General features: G+C 37.1%; 1 protein-coding gene across 1 annotated transcript in view; it reads right to left on the bottom strand.

Annotated features, from left to right (window-relative positions):
* Window positions 1-520: 520 nt before the first annotated feature.
* Window positions 521-23,335, bottom strand: part of cd82b (CD82 molecule b) — a 35,430-nt gene continuing 12,615 nt past the window's right edge. Inside the window, 9 exon segments of the mRNA XM_032587830.1 lie at window positions 521-647; window positions 649-690; window positions 2,022-2,105; window positions 2,426-2,494; window positions 2,496-2,600; window positions 3,855-3,953; window positions 7,649-7,723; window positions 10,427-10,551; window positions 19,973-20,045. Of these exon segments, the coding sequence (XP_032443721.1) occupies window positions 612-647; window positions 649-690; window positions 2,022-2,105; window positions 2,426-2,494; window positions 2,496-2,600; window positions 3,855-3,953; window positions 7,649-7,723; window positions 10,427-10,551; window positions 19,973-20,045 (708 nt within the window). The 3' untranslated portion in view covers window positions 521-611.

Genomic DNA, 23,335 nt, shown 5'->3' with positions numbered 1-23,335 from the left:
TTACCATGATAAAGTTGAAATATGACTTTATTCTGGTAATTTTGAGATTTTATTCTTGCAATATTTGGACTTTAGTCTCATATTACTACTGTTTAATTCTAAAAAAATGACTTTTTTCTCATATTTCTGTTGTAATTTACAGAAAACTTGCTGAGCTCAGTGGTCGGGGCGCAGAGGCGGTCCACCATGTTTTTGTCATTTTTGTACTGAATTTTATACTGATCCCCCTGTGTATTATAAGCCTGGTGGGGGGCAAGTAAAGCCTGGCGGACCGCCAGGCTTATAATACACAGGGGGAAACCTTGAATTTTTTCAGAGTTTGGCCCCAATACTCCGTCATAAACAATAAATTCTTAACCTTAAAAAAAAATCCCATCAAATGAGTCCATGGTGTGTCGAGGATGATTGAGAGCTGAGTGTGAATTACTGAGTGTGGGACATGTTGGGTGAGTGTGTGAGAAATCTGCACAGCTGTTGAGACACGAGAACCTCAAATGGTGAAGACAGCTGTCTTAATTTCTTTATATGTGTGTGTGTGTGTGTGTGTGTGTGGAGGAGAGGCAGAGGGGAGTCGGTCCATCTGTGTTGAACTGGCTGGCTTCGTGCTCGGCTCAGTACTTCGGTACTTTGGTGTAATCCTCCTGGCACGACGCTCTTGCACAGACACATGGAGAGGATCATCCCCAGGAGCTGCAGCAAATCGAGTCATCAGAAATTAAACTCACCAACAAATTATCGAACATTCTCTGAAAAGTCACTGAAAACTGGGAATATTTCCTCAGAATGAAGAAACTTCATTTTACATATTTTTATTCAAATTTTTCCATGTTTTCTGTAAATAATATCCACTGTGAAACCAGGAGCTGTGAGAATAATCTAACTTGTGCTCCACCTCGGTTAGGTTGAATGGGGAGCATCTGTTTTGCCACAGAATATTAAATGGACTTTGACTAGACCATTCTAACACATGAATCTGTTTTGATCTGAACAGTTTCACCGCAGCTCTAGCTGTATGTTTGGGGTCAATAACCTGCCATCGTCCTAAACACACTGCAAAAAATGTCTCTAATTCCATTAAATACCACCAGCTGTGGTTGCCAGAATTTATAAAGTCTGTATAAACATTCAGTAAAATCTGTATTTATATAATCCATAAATTTGACCATAATTATATATAAATTTTACAGTAAAATCAGTATAAATACAGTAAAATTCTGTGGTAACCAGAATTTTACCATACAGGTACGGTAAAATTTATAGATTTTGTAAATACAGATTTTTTACAAATTTATATGGATTTTAATGTATTTATTTAAATGGTAAAATTCTGTGGTTGCCAGAATTTTATCCAAAAAAAATCAAGTATTTTACCATATTTATTTACAGTAAGATCCAGATAAATACAGATTTTACCGTATATTTCTAAACGGTTTGCTGTAAAAAAGAAAAATCTGTATTTATAAATTATGCTCTATTTATACAGTAAAATAAAATTTTCACTTCCAATAAAATTCTGGCAATTCTATCATATAAATACATAATTATTTATATGGTAAAATTCTGTGGTTGCCAGAATTTTACCATATAAATATGGTAAAATCTGCATAAATACAAATTTCATCGTATTTATACAGATTTTACCGTATAAATACAGATTTTACAGTAGTAATATAAATCTTACACAAATCCGTATTTACACGGTAAAATTCTTGCGACCATAGTTGTCAGTATTTTACTGTATACTAGAGATGTTTATTTTTACAGTGCTCTCACCAGCTTCCCTGTTCCTGCTAAAGAAAAGTATCCCCACAGCATGATTCTGCCACCACCACCACCATGTTTTACCATGGAGATAAGCAGGGTAGCATTGAGCCAAAATAGAAAACAATGCTTACATTTCTTTGTGTTGAATACAATAATGTTTGTTTCTGTTACATAACCAATGTGGGAACTGCTCACTGGGTCGGAACATTTTCACATCTTTACAGAACATGATAGAAAGTTAGAAATGAACATCCTACCTCCACAACAGCCACCCCGATACAGATCCCCAGGATAATCCCACAGTTATCCAGCAGCCATTTTTCCACGCTGGTTATACAGCCCTGAAAGAGAAAAGCAGAAGTGTAAGAGGAGGAGGGGGCGAGAGGCTGAGCGATCGCAGCCGGACGTGCTCAGAGGCTTTTAACGGCAGAACTGTTGGCTTTGGGTCGGCTCTGCTGGGGGGAAAGGAAAACAGCCTGTGACCTTCCTGAAGCACGCAGACCAAACAGCGAACAGCAGAGGCTTCCTGGAGCTCAACAAATGGTGCAGAATAAACAGCTCGTCTCAGTGGTCAATGAGTCCAGCACTGATTATGTTCTGCTGAAATGCCACGCTGGAGTCACGCAGCAAACCGGGAGATGTGACGAGTTAAGGCACGTACCATTTCAAAGACAGGTGGCTGTGCTGACAGGCGCTCACAAAGGCCAAACTCTTTCACCTCGGTTCCCCGGGATGGTGTCGTTACGACAGGAGCAGGAGTACAGATACTGCGTGCTGTTCTTGATCAAAGTGTTCTCGGACCAGTTACCTGGACCAGTCCACCCACAGCATTTCATCTGGAGACACGGAAGAGGTTGAGAGCAATGAGGAGATGGAACAGAAAAAAAATGTAAAAGTCATAAGAGAGAGAAAGATGAGAAACGTTTTAAACAGTTAAAGTTACTAAACTCCTTCATTGATATGGTTTCTTACCAGACAGCAATTATACACTGTAAAACATTCACAGGTGGTTTAACTTGAAAATGAAAGTCCACCTGCTGCCCTGAAAATCCAATTTAAGTCAACAAGAAAATTGTTTTGGTTTTAACTCAGAAATTAAAGTTCATGAAGTTGACTTAACACAAGAGACAAGTTGTCTAAACATTGTTTTTTAACTTCATTAATCTTGAATTGTGAGTTTTAACTTAATGCTGCAATTTAAACCAAATAATTATTTCACAATATGCAAGAAAAAAAATCTGCCCTCACCCAGTTAAAGAGCCACATTTCTCTATTATTTTACTCACAATATCATGTTAAAATAAATACTTATTTTACTTTAGAATAATTTAAATTCTTGTTTCAAATTGCAGGAACAAAATTTCTGATCTGATAATGAATTTTATTAAACATCCCAATGAATTCAGCTCAGAAACATTTAGTGTGAACAGGACATTATCCTCAAGCTTTGCTAACTGAGAATTGCATTAAAATGAACATTTGCCTTAATAAAACACAAGAGTCAGATCAATGTAACGCACTTTCATCTCAGGAGACAAAAACATGCCGCTAAGCATTCTGGGAAATAGTTCCCACTCCCGTCTTTCTCCTCTTTCAGTTTTTTAAGTGCTAACCTAAAAACTCTAGTTTATTCAACTCTTGGAGGTTTGACTAAATTAATAAAAAGTTAACACAACTTACTGCTGTAAGTTTATCTTTCACAAACTCACATTTAGGTTCAAAATCTAAAACTGGATAAATTTATTTGACTTAAAGAGTAGAAGATAGTAGACACAACTAAATGCAGCTCAAATATTTTACAGTGTAGGAAGACAAAGTCAATGTGAGAAACCTGGGAAGCAGAAAACATAAGTTTTGTTTTCTCTGAGATTAAAACAGGTTTTTAACACTAAAATTAGCCTCTATAATATTAAAGCTTGTTGCAGCCGAGCCACAGATAACTGTATCATCAGTATAAAAATGTACATTTGCATTTACTGAATTATTTATTTTGCTTTTTCATCCTGTATGAAGACACACCTGGATTGTTTCTTTCCCATCAAATGAAGCGTGTTTTATTTATTTTGATCCGGTTGGACTCATTGACTCACCGTCCTCTGAACGAAGTCCCAGGCGTGCTCTGTGGTTTTGTTCTCACCCCTGTAGTTCACTATCAGTCCTCTAATGATGACGGACATCTCATGTTTCAGCTGGAGAAAAACAGTGAACAGTTATAGAAAACAGTCAGCGTGAGATGAGATAAAACCACACGGGTTCATGTTTGCCAACACTGAAATAATGAACAAAGTCAATCATTTTTGTTCATTACCAAATCAGAAAAGGCTCCATAAGTCTAGATTTGCAGCCAAATTTTTAAGAGTAGCACTACTTCAACATGCTTTTACTCAAGTAAAAGTAAAAAGTAGCCATCCAAAAAATTACTCAAGTAAAGAGTAAAAACGTATTTGGTAAAAAGTCAACTCAAGTATTGAGTAACTCAACAAATTATCATTTAATATTTAGGAATTACATAACCAGATGGACTAAATGTCAAGTTTTAGTAGAAATTTTGGTATTTTAAGGACAGAAATGACAATAATTCATTTGATTAACAAAAAATAACAAAATTAGGAAAAAGAAAATGTTTCCAAATCCCTTTCTTTCAATAAAAAACTTAAAAACTTAACAAAAACTGCAGGTGTGTGTCTGTGTCTGGTGAATGTTTGGTTAAAATTAGGGATGCACCAATTTATCGCCCAGCCGATTTCCCATAATTTGGGAAATCGGTGATCGGACGATTTTTACATGTGAAGCTGATCTTAGCCACTGACTTCTATCTACCTCAGCAAAGATATTTAATTCAACTGCTATCTTCTTCTGCTCTGCTGTGAGAGAGGGTTGGCTAGCAGACGGGCCCAACAGATCAGGTCTATATGTTTGCAAGTTAACAATAGTCATCTCATTGTTGGCTATTTCTTGTTGTTTTTTTTTTAGACAAAAAAAAAATTGGTATCGGCCAAAATCGGAATCGGCAGGTCAGGTTCTGTAATAGATCGGTAATCGGCCAGAAAACTGCAATTGGTGCACCCCTAGTTAAAATATGTTTGTTTTTTAGTCAGTGGGTGGAAAATCCAGAAATTTTACTCAGATAAGAGTAGCGGTACTTCATAATAAAAGTACTCAAGTAAAAATAGAAAGTACAGCAGTAGTAAAAATACTCCTAAAAGTAATTTTAAAAAATTACACAAAAGTTACTCAAGTAAATTTAACTGAGTAAATGTATCTAGTTATTACCAACTCTGCATTTTTCTACCCCACTTTTATAGACTAAAGTGTTGATTATTCAAAAACTAGGCCCTGCATGTCAGCAAATCTCTTCCCACAGTGAATCATCAACATTCATGTCTCATGTTTCTCAGCAGAACGAACGCTGCAGTTCACACACGTGAAGCTCCATGTTGAAGCTTTGCAGAAAAGCGGCTGAGGCCGGGACCGGCTCTGTGTTTATGTGTGTGAGACCGCAGAGAGCAGCAGCGGCGATGCAGATTCACTGACAAGCGAGAGCCGCGCCCTTTTCTGGGAAGGAGTGGCGCCCTGCCCTGCCCTGCGGCGAGCCCTAAACACAGGGAGTGTGTCGGAGGCTGCAGACCCACATGTGACCGACCCACACACACACACATACACGCACACCCACACACACACACACAGCTGAAAGCGCATCCACCTATCCCGCTGTTCAGAGAATAAAACATGGCCGAGACTCTGATGTGTTCAAACAAAACACTCCCCCTGAAACAAACACCAAAGAATGGATCCCGAAATAATGCGCTGCGTAATCTGATAGGATAAATTCGGCTTTTTCTTCTTCTATTTTATCTCTGCTTTATAGAATCAAACATAGAGAAGCAACATTTAGTTTCATCAGAACAAGAATACAGAGAAACTCCTACTAGTTTATAAGTTACGAACTATTTATTCTTAAACATGGGGAACTAACATGTAGTTTTATACTCTTTTGTTTACTTTTTTCTTTTGCTCCTTCCTTTGGTTTGTTGTTTTTCTTTTGTATTTCCTTCTAATTCATGTAAAGCACTGAAATTGTGCACTATATATACATTTACATTACCTTAAATAAACTGCCTCAGTTTTAAAGGCACAATGCAGTCATGGTGTAATGATAAAATAATAATAATTATTATTATATTATAACTGAGATATTTATAATAAAGAGATTGCACTGGTTTATCCAGCTTCTGCAGTTGGGTATGCCACAACATCTGGATACACCAAAATTATTATCATTATTATTATAGTTTTGCTTAAGGATATGTACAACGAACATTTATTAGAATATTTTTTAGTTATTTTCCCTTCATTTTACTGTTTGTTTTTTTACTGCCTTAAGACGTTTTTAAAAGATTTACTCTTAAATTTGAAGTAAATATCATTTGGAGTTTTTGTTGTTTTCCCCAACAGAATAGGACAAATTTTCTTTAAAAATAAATGTATTTACCACTATATTCAATAATACAAACTCATTCAATAAATTAGAATAACATTCAAAAGTCTGTTTATTTCAGAAGCTCCATTGCAATATATAGATTAATAAGACAAAGACAGAAGAAAAACATATTTCTTTCTCTTTATAATGATAATTTTCTGCTAACGAATATAAACACAATGTTTAAATAAAACCTATTTTTAAAGACAAAATCGTGGGCTTACTTAAAAGTATGTCAGATACTTTTAATTAAAAGTACTTTTAGTCTGCTGAACATTTCCAGGCGTATTTTCTTATTTCTTAAAAAAAACTTTAGTTAATCCTATGGCACTTTGCAAGAGAAATGGGTCCAATTCAGAAAAAAATATAGAATACATCAATTTATTTAACTCTGCATCCTAATTAAAGTAATTCTAAAGTAAATACACTGAAATGTCTGATCATTTTGAGTGCTGTTAATCTAAATCTAAATAGTGCTACAGTTTATTTTTTATTCCTAATTCAGCAGAAGTGTTTACTGACCCTAGAGAAAGTAATCATTTCTAGGGTAACATTTGTCGTTATTAACACAACAAACCCTAAAGACGTCCTGCAGGGGGAACCGAGAGGACAATGAAAATGTTCAAAACAAACAATCCCTTCTCTACTTCCTGCATTTTTCTTCTTCTACCCGGATCTGAAGTCGTTTCAGTTACAGACTGACTTCCTGTGGGTTTCCGTTCGATCATCTGCTTCGAGTTTCATCACAGGATGCAGCAGGTTCCCTTGCGGGTTTTAACGCGACACCTACGTTGACTGCAAAAACACTACAATACCGAGTATTTTTCATCTAGGTTTCTAATGTAAATATCAGAGTTGACTTGAAATAATACAAAACTAACTTACAAGTAACTTTTCAGCAAGAAATATGAGCTTGTTGTAGGTAAATAACTTCTTAATATTGATGAAAAAAAAGAACATGGGAAAAATGTTTTGTTATAAGTGAAAATCTGCCAGTGGAACTAGAACTTGGTTGCTAGGTGACGTCCTTGGCTTGGCTGTGGTTGCTAGGTAACGGCAATGTGCCAGTAGATAGTTACATTCCACTGCCAGTGGAAATAGTATTTTTTCATTAATATTTAGGAATTATTGACTTAAAACAAGTTCCTATATCTGCTGAAAATTTACTTGGAAATTACTTTAGTCCTATTTTAAGTAAACTAAGATATTTGCACTAGAAGCTAGAAAAGATTTAGTGTTTTTGCAGTGTTCAGCCGGGTCCAGCTGGGCCCACAGTGGGAAACTTTGTGGTGCATGAGAAACGCAGGTTTCAGGGTAGCTGTAGGGACAATAATTCACTGAAATGTCTTTTTTTTTTTAATCTAAAGGTTAAGGAGGAAGAGAAGAAAGTGGAGCGTGTCTCACCGGATCTCTCTGTATGTAAATGAGAACAGCAGCAGTGACCTGAGCGATGAGGATGAGCAGAAGGCAGGTGAAGTACTGTGGAAATAAACAGGAAATAATATTTAACAGAAAATACAGAAGGCATTTCAATAATAACACAAAAAAATTAATGCCTCAAACCTGTCACATTTTAATAAAAAAAGAAGTAGCAGGGAGTCACGTTTATGAAAAAGCAAAAGCTTTTCCTTCGTCTTTTAGCTGTTGTTAGATTTATCATGTTGGATTTACTAAATAAATTGAAGAGATTTCAGAAACCTCTGTAGTTAAGAGCCTGCACTGTAAAACATTTGAGCCGCATTTAGTTGTGTCTGCTATCCTTCTACTCTTTAAGTCAAATAAATGTATCCAGTTTTAGATTTTGAACCTAAATGTGAGTTTGTGAAAGATAAACTTACAGCAGTAAGTTGTGTTAACTTTTTATTAATTTAGTCAAACCTCCAAGAGTTGAATAAACTAGAGTTTTTAGATTAGCACTTAAAAAACTGAAAGAAGAAAAAGACAGGAGTGGGAACTATTTCCCAGAATGCTTAGCGGCATGTTTTTGTCTCCTGAGATGGAAGTGCGTTACATTGATCTGACTCTTGTGTTTTATTAAGGCAAATGTTCATTTTAATGCAATTCTCAGTTAGCAAAGCTTGAGGATAATGTCCTGTTCACACTAAATGTTTCTGAGCTGAATTCATTGGGATGTTTAATAAAATTCATTATCAGATCAGAAATTTAGTTCCTGCAGTTTGAAACAAGAATTAAAATTATTCTAGAGTAAACTTTAACTCGTGTGAGGGCAAATTTTTATTTACTTGCATATTGTGAAATAATTACTTGGTTTAAATTGCAGCATTAAGTAGAGAAGCTATGTCTTAGTTAGGGGATCTGTAAACAAATTCTATGATATCTGGCAGCCATTTATATCTTACGTAGAAAAGGTTTCAGCAGATAAATCTGTGTAAAGGTCAAACTGTTGGCTCTTTCATTTATGCACAAACCTGAGTTTTGCATCGACTGATGTATGAACACAAGGTGAATACATGTTGGGGATAGGGCAGGGGTCTCAAACTCCAGTCCTCGAGGGCCGCAGTCCTGCAGTTTTTAGATGATGCCACAGGTACAAAACACTGGAATGAAATGGCTTAATTTCCTCCTCCTTTGTGTAGATCAGTTCTCCAGAGCCTTAATGACCTAATTATTCTATTCAGGTGTGGTGCAGCAGAGGCACATCTAAAAGTTGCAGGACTGCGGCCCTGGAGGACTGGAGTTTGACACCTGTGGGTAGGGGATCCGGTATAGGAGGGCAGGGCTGGGAGGGATTTCTGCTGTGTGTGCCTTCGTCAGTGTTTTTTGTGGTTTATGTAAAAAATAATAAAAAGATTTTGATTTAAAAAAAATTGCAGCATTAAGTTAAAACTCACAATTCAAGATTAATGAAGTTAAAAAACAATGTTTAGACAACTTGTCTCTTGTTGTTAAATCAACTTCATGAACTTTAATTTCTGAGTTAAAACCAAAACAGTTTCCTTGTTGACTTAAATTGCATTTTCAAGGCAGCAGGTGGACTTTCATTTTCAAGTTAAACCACATTTAAATGTTTTACAGTGTGTGTGATGAGGGGGGTTTGTTCGCCTGCCAGCTGGTCTCTGTCACTCAGAGAAGTAGGTCACGGCGGTTCTCTAGTTAACCCCCAGCAGGTTTAACGCGGCTGAGGTCACCCACCCAGCCCCACTCTGGTGGAAGCCGCCCCCCACATCCCTGGTTGTATCTCCAGCACCTCCCTCCTCCCAGCCTCACACTTTAGCAGGAGCGTTCAGAGGCTTTGCTGTCAGCAGGAATCCATCACATGCTATTAACCAGGCAGGTGGAAATCAGTGGAAATTAAAACTGGCATGATTACAAAATGCAATGAGGGGTTTTGTATTGATATATGAGAATTACAATCGGTAGATCGCCGGTTCGAATCCCGGTCCGCACACCCTCATCGATTATGTCCCTGGACTCTTCAACCACCTTTCCTGCTGGTGTTGGTCAGAAGAGGTGACCTCTGCCAATAAATACGTTTTTTATTGAAAGAAAACTGATTTGGTAAAATTTTAAAAATTACACTTTTTACTTTACTTTTTACTTTTACCTGAGTAATTTTATTATGAAGCAGAGCAAAATTTATGAATTTTCTACCCACTGAATGAAAAACAAACATGTTTAAGCAAAAATTCAAAAGACACAAACCTGCAGTTTTTTATTAAAGTTTCATAAGTCTTTTATTGAAAGAAACTGATCTGGAAACATTTTCTTTTGCCCAATTTTATTTTGTGTCACCAATATGAATTATTGTCATTTTTGTTCTTAAAATACCAAAATTTCCATTTAACTTTATATTTTGCATTTATTTGATGATGCAATTTTGAAATATTAGATGATCGATAATTTGATCAGTTACTCAGTTACTTGAGTAGACTTTTTACCAAGTACTTTTTTACTTGAATAATTTCTTGGATGCTACTTTTTACTTTTGCAAAAATATGTTAAAGTAGCAAGTGATACTCTTACTTGAATATAATTTTTAGGTACTCTACCCACCTCTGCAAGTGAGAGTAGCAATAATTCATAATGATATTCTCAAGTAAAAGTAAAAATACTTGCAAAAGTACATTTATTCCAAAACGTTACTTGAGTAACTTTTGGTGCTAGTTAGTGCTGATCCTGGTCAGCGGTGATGAAACAGGCTCTGTGTGCGTTTCTCCTCACCAGTCCCAGCAGGCAGCGGATTTCATAGATGGCTCCGATGCAGCCGAAGAATCCCATGGCCATCGTCAGAGATCCGACTCCGATGAGGATATATGAAGCCACCTTCACCGTGTCAGAAGATTCTTCTGCAGAAGACGGAGAAAACGCAGACAGCATTAAATAAACAGCAAAATGCAGCTTTAACTCAGCTAACCCTTAATTTGGTCTAGTACTGTTTACCCTGAGTTGTAATTGTTCACAGACTAAACACTTTTTTATTCAACTCAAAGCATTTCTCTGTGACAGATTATTTTATTTTGCCACCAGGGGGAGTTGGACTGGGACAAGTGGGCCTGATTAATTGATTTCAGTTGTTGGTATGTGGAGAGGGAGAGATGCAGGAGGAGCAGGAGTCTAAAAAGAGAGGTGCAGAGTTGAAGAGGAGATGAACGGGAGCCATTATGTGGCTCTGCGCTGTCTGTGGAGATCCAGAGACAGGAAAGCTCCGTCTGCAGATGGAGCCAGAATCCTGAGCTTCGTGAAAAAGAGTCCAAGTTAGGAAGAAGCCTGGCCGAAGCGAACGAGGAGGACCCGTCGATCTGAAATATAAAAACTGTCACAGAATCTCCTCTACAGGAGCTAGAATTCAGAAATGCACCTTTTAAAGGTCGATAACGATCTCCGGGTTTCTTTACGAGTCTGATTCAAACTGCTCGTTCTAAAAAATAAAGTCCATAATCTGCAGCATTCTGGGAGATGTAGACAGAAGAAAGGCTTTAGCTCAGTGGTGCCAAACTCATTTTCCTCGTGGTCCAAATCAAGTCCATGAATGTTCTTAAAGGGCCGGTTGTGCCAGAATGTATTGATAAAATCTGTTAAAATATAAATAAATTCTTAAAATTAAATAATATTGAACATCTTTTCAGTCCCTCCACAATTTCGAGATTGTTTTTGTGATTTTGTTTTTTATTTGCAATACAAAAAAATATCTGGCAGTAATTTAGAAATATCTTTGCTTATCTATGATGTAAATGCGACTTTTTATTGCTCACCGTATCATTATGGATTATAACTTGACATTAAGTGAGGCTGAGGCAGCTGTTTAGTAGAATAAATACTGCCACCTGCAGGTGGGAGTAAACCGTCACTTAGATCCAATGTTTTTCACCACTTTTGCGAAAAATCTGCAACGAACTAAAGTGCAGGGATTTGGTGACTGAGTGAATTTCCACAATAATTCACAAGAAACTGGAGGGACTAATTGATGCAATTTGGCAGTAAATGGATAAAAACTGCTGTGAATTGAATGATAAAATAATACTTTAGCGTGCGGTTATCCTGACGGTTTTATTTATGCGTCACTTTAGAGTGTAGAGGGCCACATAACAAGCTACGGCGAGATGGATTTGGCCCCCGAGCCTTGAGTTTGACGCTGTTGAGTAACTTGTGGTTACCTAGCAACGACCTGTTGAGTAATTTGTGGTTACCTAGCAACGGCCTGTTGAGTAACATTACTCAGCAGCAGTTTAAGGTTTCACCGCTCTGCCTCATAACTGCTTAAAAACATAAACCAGCATGAAAACGAAAACAGGAGAAATGTATGGATAAGGTGCTGGGGAAGCGGGATGGAAAGATCAACAAGAGCAGCTGATAGATAAATATACTGTATATAGGATTATGTTGGTAGCAAGCAAAAAAGACATTAGTAGGAAATGGTTGAAGGCAGAAGCTCCTAAAAGGAAAGATTGGGTTGCATAATATTTGTATTATGGAAAGGCTGACTTTTTTCCATCAAATTAGAATCTGGAAAATTTAAGAATTATTGGAAAAATTGGCGGGGTTTTATTTCACCACGGAGATCAGACTTTGTTGATTAATATTGTGGGTTTGGATACCCTTATAGAACTACAGACTGTACATAGTTTGCTTACAGTTCATTTCCGATGGGAAGAGATTTAAAATTGTGATGACTTGGAAGAGAAGAACGGACAACAAAACCTAATTTAGATTTTTTTTTTTTGTTCTTTGTTCTCATTTTAATTTTAAGTGTATGGGTAGATTGGGTAATATCGAGATTAGCAAAGCCGTTGTGTCCAATGCAGGTACAGAATGTATGTGCAGCTTCTCTTGGATGATATGTATGGAATATTTTAAAAAAGAAAAAAAAAAACTGTAAAATCTGTATGTACATTAAAAAAACAGAAAACAAAAACAGGATAGGTCATGAAACCAGTTTGGAAATATTTCAGATATAAAACAAAAAACTTTCTGAAAAAACTATCAATTATATTCGACAATTATCGATATTGACTGACATGAAAGGCTTATATTGTGATAAGTTTTTCATCCATGTCGTCCGGCCCTTTTTGTAATGCAAATATTAAACCTGACAAACAAGAAGAACAGAGGAGAAAATATTGCTGCTTTATCATACAGAGAGGCTGTAGCTCTGAATCCAGCAGAAAATTATGTTTCTATCTGACCTTTTATCTGATTCCTTTACTAAATGCATCCAAAAACATTGTTTGGTTGATGTGGTTACACACTGAATTAAAATCCAGAGCTTTTAGTTAAGATGCATTTATTGAAATGGAATATATATATATATATATGATAATTGACTGGTCAGAGCAGACAAAGAGAGAAATGGTTGATTTTGATCCCTGGCACTGATTGGTGCATTAATAGTTTTAATATTTATTGAATTTAAAGCAACAAAAACTTGGAATAAGAACTTTTTGTGCATTTTTTACTTCTGAATGTGAACGAAGAACAAAAACAGTTTTATCAAGTTGAAATACACTGCAAAAACACAAAATCTTACCAAGTATTTTTGGTCAAGTTTCTAGTGCAAATATCTTAGTACACTTGAAATAAGACAAAACTAACAAGTAACTTTTCAGCAAGATAAAGGAGCTTGTTTTTAGTGAATAATCTTTCATACTTATGAAAAACACTAGCTTCACTGGTAGATTATTGCACATAAAATAAGGGGAAAATGTGTTGTTATAAGTGAAGAAATCTGCCAAATGACAAGCACTTTTTCAAAATTATTGTGTTAAAGCAAGCTCATATTTCTTGCTGAAATGATACTTGTTAGTTTTGTTTTATTTCAAGTCAACTAAGATATTTACACTAGAAACTACACCGAATTTACTCGGTAGATTTTGTGTTCTTGCAGCGTAGAAAAATAAAAAATAATCTCCTCAGTGTTTTTATGTTAGCTTGCCTACTTGTTATCACAGGATGCAGACTGCGTTCTCATCCGAAAGGCAAATAGGATAGATAATATCCTGCCTTGCTGCAGGATATTATCCTATCATGGTCCAGCTTTTATATACATCAAAACAGGAAAATCCTCGAACAGACGCAAACTTCTTCAAATGTTGTAAAGTAAAACAGTGAAGAAAAAGCTTTAAAAAAAAAATTTCATGATGTTACACCAAAGAAGTGCTGACTTTACACGGGCTACCGCAGCGGCTCATGTTGGGGTGTAATTTAAGGCCGAACACACTCGGGTGAACATATGCTAAGCGTTTATGTGGCTGCAGGGAAGCATTCAAAGGAAGGGAGACGTACTCTCTGAGTCTTGTATATGAAACACACAGCTGAAACATGTCATTTAGGATCTCCAACACACACACCGCTTCCCAAACACGACCAGTCTGCAAAAGCAACATATGTCCTTGGGTTTCTTTAGCAACGTAATTACATAAAAGATTTAGGGTGTGAAAGAAAAAACTTCAAGAGGAAGCGCCAGAAGAGGCGGTAAAGTGAGATTAATAAAAAGAGTAAGGCAACGTTCACACTGAATTCAGATTTTCTTTTTTTTTTTTTTTGCCTTAATGCGACATGTACACATCAGACTTTATCGAGTGCGACCCAGACAAACTACAATCCGATATGTATCTGATCTTTTCAAATGTGACCCGAGTCTGAACGGCTTGAACGGCTCATCCTACCTGAACGTCATCGATACTCGACAAACGTCACCATTCTGCGTCCTGATACGAGCAAGCGGGAAGAAAAACAACAATCATGGCGGCCGATAATGAGAATTAAGTTGTTACTGTGCTGGTTCCGGTTGGATAACAACTTTAAAATCGTAAACTATGCTCCACTGTTAGCATCCATGTTTACTTCCGTACTACTACTACTTCTTCTTCTTCTTCTTCTTCTTCTTCTTCTTCTTCTTCTTTTCTATTATGGCGGATCGCAACAAACATTCAGGTGCATTTACCGCCGCCTACTGGACTGCAGTGCGGGCGTCAACATTGAGCACTACTTCTCAGTGTTCACTTTTTTACGTCGGTTGGCAAAACCTTCTCAATGTGTGACGTGATCGCGCCCTCTACTGCGCATGCGGGAACTTTCAGTTCGTTTGCCGTTCACACTGGTGATCACATACAAGTCGCATATGTGAAAGACAAAAAGAAAAATAAATAAATAATTTCACAAAGAATCGGATTTGCGTCACTTCAGGCTGCAGTGTGAACGAAGCCTATGTGACATATTAGTGTGTGTCGATTTCCTGTAAACAAGACCTAATGTAACAATTTATAAGGTGTAACACGATATCTGACTGCTGGATTAATCCTTAATCTCAGACCTAATCAGCGAGTCTTTTATCTTTTTACTCGTGTAATCTCAAACAAGTCTTGCATCATCTTGGTCAATCTGCTGGTGAATGACAGCTGCAGAGCAACAGATACTTCCTCTTGCTTTGGTGCATTTCTCTGTGGTAAAACCAAAACAACTAATGCACTCAACACAGAGCATTTGCAAAAATATTCACACCACTGCAGCTTTGTAACATTGAGTCGCATTAAGAGGATTTTCTGTGGTAGGGATTATAGGGAAGTGGGAAGCGTTTAAAGAATATAATTTTTGAAAAGTTTCTGATCCTAGTGATGGACCGCTCCATTTTTTTCCCTTCCAATACAAATTATCGTAGGTTTAATACCTATTTGATACGATACAGAAACCTGGTGCTGAATTGACTAAAAACGTTTTTTTTTTAGACACAGACATTAATGGATTAATTACTAATTTTATGACCCGACCACGTCAGGAAGTTGTCAATAACGATGACTTACATAATTAAAAAAATTAACAACTAAAAATTTAAATAATGTTACATTTGAATTCAGCTCCACCAATTTTCAGCTTTTCTTCCTTCCAAATTTTCTCCAGGTCAGTTTCTATAAAGACTGTTCCTGGTCTCCCCACAGCATGACGCCTCCACCGCCATGTTTCATGGCATATTCAGGGCAATATGCACGGTTTGTTTTCGGTCACATATTGTTGTTTTTCACTTATGTACCCTCATCTCACCACAGAACTTTCTAAGTGTTTGTTGTGCTCTCTTGGCCTACTTTAAGCTGCAAACAGGGACTTCCAGTGCGACGTTGATAATAAACCAAATTCTATGTTCCTCCTACAGCAGATAAATACAGTGGAGGTTACCTAGCAGCTCAAAGCTAAGTGTCAGGCTAACTGGTTAGGAGTCTGTCTGTGGCTTAAACAAAAGTGCTTTTTATGGAAGTTTCCGTTCAAGTTGGAAAAACTTAGGTTGACTTTTCAGCCAGTTTCAGTAGCTCCCACTCAGACCTGAACTCCCCAGCTGCGGCACAATAAAGGATATTTATATTCTGCCAACCTGAACATGACCAGAGCCACATGTTTAGCTTGCATACAGCCGGTATGAATCCACAGTTGACATTGTGACCAGATTTTAAAAGTAAACACCAGCGAGCCGGCGCTGCGCTGAGTTTTAAGTTTATGCTGGGTTTAAACAGTCCGAAGAAGAGCGATTTCAGCCCCCAGCTCCCTGCTGGTCTCTCTAAACGAACTCTACTTTGGCGCACACCCTGGTTCACATTCCTCCTCTCCAAGGCTGACGTCTGTTTAAGCACATGGCAAGCAGTGTTTTGGCAAACGCCGCTGACACAGACTTATGTTACCCCAGCACTGGAGGAAAACATTGACTTCGCTGCGTAGAAACCTACACTAAAAAGAGAAGTTCTGTTCATTGAATAAGAAATACCACAATATTCATATAGTTTCCCTGCCTGAGGTCAGTCAGACAGCTGCAGAAGACTCTGCTGGTAGACATCATAAAGAATAGCACATTGAAAACACAGAGATCCTGTTTATGACCAGGCAGTGGTACAATGTTTGAGGGGAACATTTAGAGTCAATAAACAGAGCTGAGCTCAGCTTTTGTTCCTTCACACAGTGGGAAAGATTTCCAGTGAAGTTAACTAAGGCTAACTCCTGGAGGAATCAGGCACAAAAATACGGCCATTGCAAGTGTGCTATCATTAACAGGTTAGGATGGGTCTATGGGCGATACAAGACATGTTCGTTACATTTTTTTGCACAAAGTCATTCTTAGATAATGAGATTTCAGTCTGCTCAGCTCTGCCTATTTTGATTTCCTTCCAGAATGAGCTGCTTTATGGCCTCTTGTCACTTTAAATCTACATAAGCTGCTGCTTAAACTCAACGTTTGCACTCGCATGTGAAAATGGCAGCAAACAGATGTGCAATTATACAACCGTACATCTTTGAAAAGCAATAGTAGATCCTTCTGCACAACCAACAAGACTGCAGCAAGTGGTTTCTGGATGGTAAAGCAACAACAATTGTCTTTTCCAGCAGCCATTGTACAGTGTATTGACCCTTTGCACATGGCGTCACGCTCTTCAGAAACCTGCCTGCACTGCCATGACGGACGTCAATACAACCAATGTCAAAACTAAACACCCGGTATCCTAAAATCGCTTTTATTTAGTTGATTTCACTTTAAAAATGGTCATAGGATGCTGCGAGGTCAGCTGCACAAACAGACAAGAATACAAACTTGTCATTTTATTTTATAACTATTAATGAGAAAAGATAGGCAGCAATGTTTAGCAGCTGTCAATCATAATGACTGGCAGCCCTCGGAGTAATCACGGATTTGCAGAGAACACTTTTTACAAGTTAAGAATATTAACGTTCGTAAACTTTATAAGTAAATATGATTAGAAATATATCAAATATAACATTATGGAGAAGGTAGGCATCTAACCATTCGTAACCATGGAGACAATGCTGCACCGTCATGTAGCCTAGCATGTATGGAAAAAAACTGGTTAACATCTCGTCTTTTGTACGTTTTTAATGCTGATCCGGTTTAACCCCTTTACTGGCGGCGAAAAAGGCAGAGAATTCAGGCAAACTACATTTATCCCATGGATGAGACACCACCAGGTACACTGTTTGATATAGTGATTAAAATCATGCGGTATAAATTCAGGCAAAGTCAGTAATTTGATCAGCAGGTCAGGAGGGAGGAGGCATGGGTCGGTTTCTAAGCTAGCTATTTCCAACTTTTATAAATACCGACGTCTATGAGCCCCAACCAGGTGTGTTACGTTCACAGACAAATTAGCTTGACGCTAACAAGTAGAAGCCATGAATAAAGTGGTAAAAACATGGGAAAACAATTTCAGTCGCTATGTTCAATACTCCCTGTCCCTCACTTCCGGTGTCCATTGTGGCGCCTCGAATGATTAAGTGACGTAGTTGCAAAGGGTTTATAACCTGCTAAAACTAGCTACCGCATGTACTGGAACTCAGCTTGTGTTGCTAAGTAACGGGTTGGGTTAGGCTGGGGTTGCTAGGTAACTGGTGCCCGTGGAATGTAACAATATGAGGTTTTTGAAATGGTTTGTTTTCCAGACACCAAAAACATAATGTCAAAAAATGTCTGGGTGGTTTCTTCTAAGCGCTTGGGTTGTTTATAGAAACAGTTGAGACACGCAGGGGAATAAAAAAATTGCTAGATATGAATTTTGCATAATGGGTTCTCTTTAAAACTCCCACAGGAAGAAAATCCAGGGAGCATCAGAGAGCTTCACAATCTGAGGACAAACTGACATCGCAGCTAACCCAGAGGGGATGATGGATATTTGTTTTCCAAAGGTCTGACTTAAGATTAGCACACTCAGCTCAATAACATCTTGAGGTGTGATTGTTCCGTTGTTTCTGACCTCAAGGCCTTAAATAGTCAGTCAGGATACACAATGACTGCTGGGAGATAACGTCAGCTCTCATGACCTTTGTCAAAACGCTAGCCTTTCCAAAAAATGTTTTACAACAATAGCAAGAGAATTACTGACCAAAAATACAGTAAATGTACTCTAGAAGACCCTTTCAACATTAAAGAGTTTTATAACACAAATGATTTCCATCCAGAGCTACAAATCTTAAACAAAAAGGCAAAATAATATCTATTACATAAATTAGTATAACCAGATGGATCATATACAATGGATGGATGGATGAAAGGAAAGATAGAAGAAAGTTAACAGAATAAAGAGGAAAAGAAGAAAAACAAAAAAAGAAACAATGACAGAAAGATGGATGGATGGAAAGAAATAAAGAAACGAAGAAAGAAAGAATGAAATAAAGGAAAAGGAAACAATAAAGAAAGAAAAAAAGCAGATGGAAGGATGGATGGAAAGAGAAAAATGAGGGAGGGAAGGAAAGGAAAAAGAAAGAAAGAAAACAAATAAAGAAAGAGAGAAAAATGGGAGGGAAGGATGGATGGAAAGAAACAATTACAAAGCAATAAAGAAAAAAGAAATGGATGATGGATGAATGGATGGATGGATGGAAGTAAATCTTGTCATCCTTTTAAAGTGATTAACTTTCCTCATTTTGTTTCTGGTTGATTCCCATCTCAGCTGGGTTAATAAAAGGTTAACAAAGGCTTAATAAAGGGTTAGCAAAGAGTTAAAGTGTTAATAAATGTTTAACAAAGGATTAACACATGGTTAATAAAGGGTTAATAAAGAGCTAATAAAGGGTTAAAGTCCCAAACTAAGCAGCGCTATATTTACTCACACTGACCAAACAGACCAGCAATAAATTACTAAACTCTTAAGGGGGAAGAGAGCGAAAGCTCCACTGCTGCTGCTGGATTCGCTCCATGTGTGTTGAAAACACGGACAGTTTTTGGAAACAAACATTTTCCATTTCTCTGTCACAGAGGACTAGAGCTGGGTTTAATTACGCTGCCTGCCTGAAAAAAGCTCTGCACATTTAAAAACAATATAGAGTTGCACATCTTATCTGAAGATATTGACACAAACAGTAAAAGTGCTATGATCTGTTGCAGAGAGAATTTCCACCTGAGCCCCCCTGCTGAGTGGGCAGACTGAAAAACTCTGCGGAGGAAACGAGGAAGTAAAAGTCAGATTTTCCAACTTGAGATGAAACCTCCAGAGACGCCTCACCCACTGGGAAACCTGCGCCGCACAGATGTGAATGTTTGTGCGTCTACAGCCTTTACTCGTTTCATCTGTGAGTCACTTTTTTTTTTAAATAACGTTGAGTTTCCATGGAAACGATTCCCATGGGAACTCCATAAAACGCAGACTCTGGACACAGACCTTCGGGGTTTCCCACATTTTCCAGTTTCTGTTTCAGTGTTTAACATTTTAAAATCCCTCTGGCTAAGAAAGAAACTGGATATTAAAATATCTGCAGTTTGCGTCTAAGTGTGTCGGCACTTACGTAGCACCGCTATGAAGCTTTCCTTATCGAAGAGTATCCACAGTCCAAAGCCCATGATCAACGCTCCAAAGATCTGCGAAAGAAGAAAGTGGAAATATTAGAGATTCACCAATCCAATATTAATATCTGTATTAATGTTGATAAAAATAATAGATCAGGTATTAGTGACAATGTGTCAGATCCATAAAGAGACTTATCTATTCACTGCAAAAACATAAAATCTTACCAAGTATTTTTGGTTTAGATTATAGTGAAAATATCTTAGTTCACTTGAAATAAGACAAAACTAACTTACAAGTAACTTTTAAGCAAGATATAGAGGCTTGGTTTAAGTAATAAAACAATAATCTTGATGAAAAAGTGCTAGTTACATTGGCAGATTATTTCACAATATACACTGCAAAAACACAAAATCTTATCCAAGTATAAGTGAAATAATCTGCTAGTGGAACTATATCTTGGTTGCTAGGTGACGTCCTGAGCTTGGCTAGGGTTGCTAGGTAACGGCAAAGTGCCCGTTGATAGTGAGATAATCTAGCTTTTCTTTGTTATTCTTCTGAGTTTTGTCATTTGAAAATCTCAGAGTTAAGGCAAAATCTACTAATATCTGTATAATTTTGATCTTAACTGCATAATAGTTCACCATGCTGATATTATCGGCATAACTAGCATTACACATGGAGAATGCCGTTTTGGTAATGCTAGCAAGGCTAGCTGCCAATACAAGATCATGATATTTAGAATCGCTCCAACTAGTTTTGCTAACATATTGATCTGCTTTATATAAAGTAAAGAAACATGATCATAAATAGAGGTTGTCTCGCTCTTGTTCCATTCTCAGATTATTTCACTTTACAACAAGGCATTTTCACATGTTGTTAATAAGTAAATTTATCTGCCAACTGAACTAGCACTTTTTCATCAATATTAAGGAATTATTTACTTAACACAAACCTCTACATCTTCATGAAAAGTTACTTTTAAGTTACTTTGTCTTATTCCAAGTGTACTAAGATATTTCAACTGTAACTAAACCAGAGTTTGTGTTTTTTACAGTGTTCAGTCTAATTCCATGCTTTATAATTTATTTTACAATATATTTAGAATCGCTAATTGCACTCTCTCAACCATTTGAAAGAAGATTTGTTGGAGTTTATTTTTACATGTTTGATCAACATATTGTTTTAGTCAGTTTCTGTTTTTTATCATTTATTTTACATTGGCTGTTGAAAAAATGAAAGTTGTTTTTACATGTTTGACCAAGATTGTGAAGCCATTGGTGTTTTTAAGTGTGCTGTATTGGTGCAGAATTATCAAATAAATTTGTAATTCAGTACATTTAGGTCTATGTTTTTTAAAAATAGAAACGTTTTAAGCCAGTTCAGCTGATGTTCTTCCGTATCGGTAAATCTCAGATATCGGCATCGGAAGTGAAAAAAGTGGATCGGTGCATTTCTGTGTCATATGAGAACAAAACAGACTGGGTATGCCTTAAAACATGGGAGAGTTTTCTTATTTTCACATCTGGAAGTCATTAAATCTCAATTACTGTCTTGCTGTCGTAGCAGCAATGAAGAAAATGCCTCTTCCACGTTTTCTCACGATTAACACCCAGCGTTAGGCAACAAATTCAGCATTGTTGGTTTATGATTATTTCATTCCCTCACATTTTTACTATGATTGAGTTTGTAAAGTTCTGACTGTGAGCATCTGTTCAGAAGTTGCGGGGTTCTGTCTTGGGGACCAAAGTCCTCAATAAGAGGCTCTGTTGATTCTCCTAGCTTCCTGCTTGTATTGCTGCCCCCTCTGGAGCCCCACAGCAGTAATTAGTGCCCTGCTTAGGAGCCGATCTCTTAAAGAGGCAGCAGAGCACCGGCAGCCATCATTAGCCCACCACTTCCTGGCTCCCCTGGCCTCACCGTGCATAATTTGTCCACATGGACAAACACTTGACACAGACACACACACGCTTCCTATTAGACCCCAGTTGACTTCAAAAGGCCTGTGTCAGGTTTATAGATGCAGACTCATTGGAAAGGTCTGGACAACCTCGCAGAGTCAGTGTTGGAAGCCAGAACTGGACTTTAATGGAAGAGAGGAGGAAGCAAACTGGAACCATCTGCTGTTACTCAGACCTGGCTGGTCTGTAAAGTCTCTTTCCTCAGGCATCATTTCCTTATACAGTATCGAGTATTTGAATAGAGATAATTATTCAAATAAAAAGCTGAAAGGCAGCAAACATCTCTAAAGATGACATGGTTTTCCAGGTTAGCTGTGAGGCACCAGTACAGTAATGGTTTCACTGTCCAGTATCGAAGTTCTTTTGAGAGAAGTTAGCTAACTTCTCTATGTTAGCTAACTTCCCAGCTAACACAGAGAAGCTAGCTGGTGATTTTAACCTGAAGATTTTCCTCTTAGTTGGTCCTGAAACTCAATAATCCAATATTTTTCTGATCAGTGAATGTAAAATACCAAAGTGCTACTTGGTCGCATTGGCAACAACACATAAATGGAAGAAGAAGACTCAAAGTTAGCTATTTTCAGTTTCAACTCATCAAATTTGGCAAGGATAAAATAATACTATTTAACTTTCTATATGGTAATTTTCAGAATTGGTGTTAATTTGGCAACACTTTATTTGACGGGTTGTGAATAAGACCGTCATAAACATGACATAACGCCCGTCATGAACATGAGTAAGTCTTCATGAATATTTATGACCGTTGTCATAAAGTGTCATTAGGTAAATCATGACACTTTTAATACAAAGTTGACATTATTCAAAATGTCTTCGTTATGACAACTTGACATTAACCAAGAAATCACTTTAGCTTTAATAACATAAAGCTACATAATTTTTAAAGTTTAATCAGTAATACTTTTATAGCAAATTTATGTCAGATCATGATTTCTTGGTTAATGTCAAGTTGTCATAACGAAGACATTTTGAATAATGTCCACTTTGTATTAAAAGTGTCATGATTTACCTAATGACACTTTATGACAGCCAGTCATAAATATTCATGAAGACTTACTCATGTTCATGACAGGTTGTTATGTCATGTTCATGACGCTGTCATGACAGTCTTATTCACAACCCATCAAATAAAGTGTTACTGTTAATTCTTTAAGCGTTATTTCAACAAATGATTGGGTTATTTTAACACCAATCATTTTTAACTCCAAAAATACTTGGTAAGATTTTCTGTTTTTGCAGTGTACAGTTTTTTCACAGTTTTATTTGTGCAGACGTTGCACTGGTTCTATTTGCGTTCCATTTTATTTTTCCAACTTGGAAATTCTGACTTCTGATTGCAAACACAGTTGAGAAAAATGTTGCTCTGCTTTTTAAATTAAGCAAAG

This window comes from Xiphophorus hellerii, chromosome 2 (genome assembly GCF_003331165.1).
Source record: "Xiphophorus hellerii strain 12219 chromosome 2, Xiphophorus_hellerii-4.1, whole genome shotgun sequence".
In the NCBI taxonomy this organism is placed as follows: domain Eukaryota; kingdom Metazoa; phylum Chordata; class Actinopteri; order Cyprinodontiformes; family Poeciliidae; genus Xiphophorus; species Xiphophorus hellerii.
Note: the sequence above shows the minus strand (reverse complement) of the source record. Positions and strands in the feature narration are given on the sequence as shown.